This window comes from Verticillium alfalfae, genomic scaffold (genome assembly GCF_000150825.1).
Source record: "Verticillium alfalfae VaMs.102 supercont1.5 genomic scaffold, whole genome shotgun sequence".
NCBI classification, from domain to species: Eukaryota; Fungi; Ascomycota; class Sordariomycetes; order Glomerellales; family Plectosphaerellaceae; genus Verticillium; species Verticillium alfalfae.
Genome location: NW_003315034.1, coordinates 2,097,862 through 2,099,900, shown reverse-complemented (window position 1 = coordinate 2,099,900; position 2,039 = coordinate 2,097,862). Strand labels below are relative to the sequence as shown.

Sequence of the window (2,039 nt, the reverse complement as noted above, 5' to 3'; positions counted from 1 at the left end):
CCGCGTCAACCCACCATTCACTTCTCTCCCTCGCAAACCATGCTTAATGAACCCCCCATGTCCATACCCCCATGCCTCATCACCCCTGTCGCCGTGGCCTCCGCAATCCTTCCCGTTCCCACTCTGTCTCGTCAGCGCTTACTCCGCACCTCCAGCGGCGCACCGAAGGATCGGCAACCCCAATCAAGGGGGGAGATGAGGGGGAGACGAGAGGCCTAGCCGACTGCGGTGACACACCAGCACTGTACACCCTGAGAGACGAGGACAGTGACAGCAAAAAAAAAAAAAAATCACAGCAAGTCAAGAGAGCAGCACGTATCCGGAAGGATTCTGTATTCGTGGTATCAATAATAGCGAAAGTCCTAGGCAGCCCCCTTTCCACCCCTCGATTGGAGGGGGGAAACCGGCCGTTGTTCTCATTAAATCCCGACTCGTGACGTAGTGACCAACGCATCGACCGGTGCAAGAGAGACGCATGCGCGACCTGGGCCGTGGCGGCCTAGACATGCAGCATGCGACGTCTTGCCCGGTGTGAAGAAAGTGAAAATAGAGCGAGCCTCAAGCAACAACCGTCCGTCGTAATTTTAGACCTTGGAGTGGTACTGGACCTGCTCGACGCCAGCGTCCTCGCGCTTCTCGGCCTCCAGGGCCGTGTCCTTCTCGACGTGGCCCATGTCAATGTCGGCGACCTGGGCGTCAGGGCCGTCAATGACCTTGACGAGCTCCTCGAGGGTGGGTCCGCGGGTCTCGACAAACATGTAGAAGACGAAGCACAGCTCGAAGAAGACCCAGATGACGTAGATGAGGTACAGGATCCACGTGTTGCCGCCGTAGCCAGTGCCCTCCTCGCCCTTCCAGTGGTCCATGGCCACGGGGTTGGCCTGGTTGTTGAGGCAGAGGGCGACCTGGATGGCAATGTTGAGGATCATGAGACCCTTGGCACGCAGCGAGTAGGGCAGAATCTCCACGGCGTAACCGATGAGGAGACCAGACCAGGCTGTCGCGTAGAAGAACGAGAAGACCCAGATGAAGACGATCATGGCAATGTTGGCGCCGGGCGCGCGGTGCTGCTCGTACAGGCCGCAAGTGAGGGTCCACACGCAGAGAGTGCCGAACATGCCACCGGTGGCCAGCAGGAAGATGGGACGACGGCCGACCCTGTCGACCATGAGGGCGAAGCTGATGGACACAATCATGGACATGCTCGTGTTGCCGGCGTGAGACCAGGCGGGCCGTCTCGTCAGAGATACCAGCGTTTCCGTACAGGAGAGAGGTGTAGTTGGAGATGATGGCATTGCCGGACCACTGCGAGAAGATGCCGAGGGCGATGATGACGATGAGACGGTAGCGGTTGCCCTTGGTCTTGAAGAAGTCGACGTACTTGGTGCTCGTGTTGGCGGCCTGCTCGAGGCGGATCGTGTCGCGAATCTCGCGGAACTCAAACTGAACCGTGGGGTGCTGGTCGTTGCCGTTGGCGTGGTACTTGGCGAGAATGGCGAGAGCCTCGTCGTCGCGCTCCTTGGCAATGAGGAAACGAGGGGACTCGGGCACCCACCACAAGAAGAAGAGCTGGAACAGAGAGGGGGCACCCTGCAGGATGGCGGGGATACGCCACGACCAGTCGTTGTTGAGGTTGGCCGTGCCAAAGGTGGTCCAGGCAACGATGAGGGCACCCAGGTTCCACAGGCAGTTGTAAACGGTCGTGAGACGCGCGCGGTGCTGGGGGTGGGCAATCTCCGTCAGCAGCATGGGCGAGGCGATCTGGGAGAACGAGTTGCCGAAGCCGAGGAGAACACGGCCTCCGGCAAAGGTGCCGTAGTTCTGGCAAGCACCCTGCATGACGGCACCGACAATCATGATGATGAAGCCAATAACGATAGACAGCTTGCGGCCCCAGTTGTCGGTGATGATGGGAACCATGGGGATGGAGATGACGGAACCGATCTGGTACAGCGCGACGAGAAGGCCGAGATCAGCGCCTTTGGGTCGCCGAAGAAGTCCTTCCAGGACTGGAAGTTCTGGACACCGTTGAAGAACAT

General features: G+C 59.3%; 1 protein-coding gene across 1 annotated transcript; it reads right to left on the bottom strand.

Annotated features, from left to right (window-relative positions):
- Positions 1–584: 584 nt before the first annotated feature.
- On the bottom strand, positions 585–1,920 carry VDBG_04966 (MFS hexose transporter; the record flags this gene model as incomplete). The annotated part of the gene is made up of 2 exons (XM_003005314.1): positions 585–1,203; positions 1,265–1,920. The coding sequence occupies 2 exons, from the start codon at positions 1,918–1,920 to the stop codon at positions 585–587; spliced, it is 1,275 nt and encodes a 424-aa protein (XP_003005360.1).
- Positions 1,921–2,039: the final 119 nt, after the last annotated feature.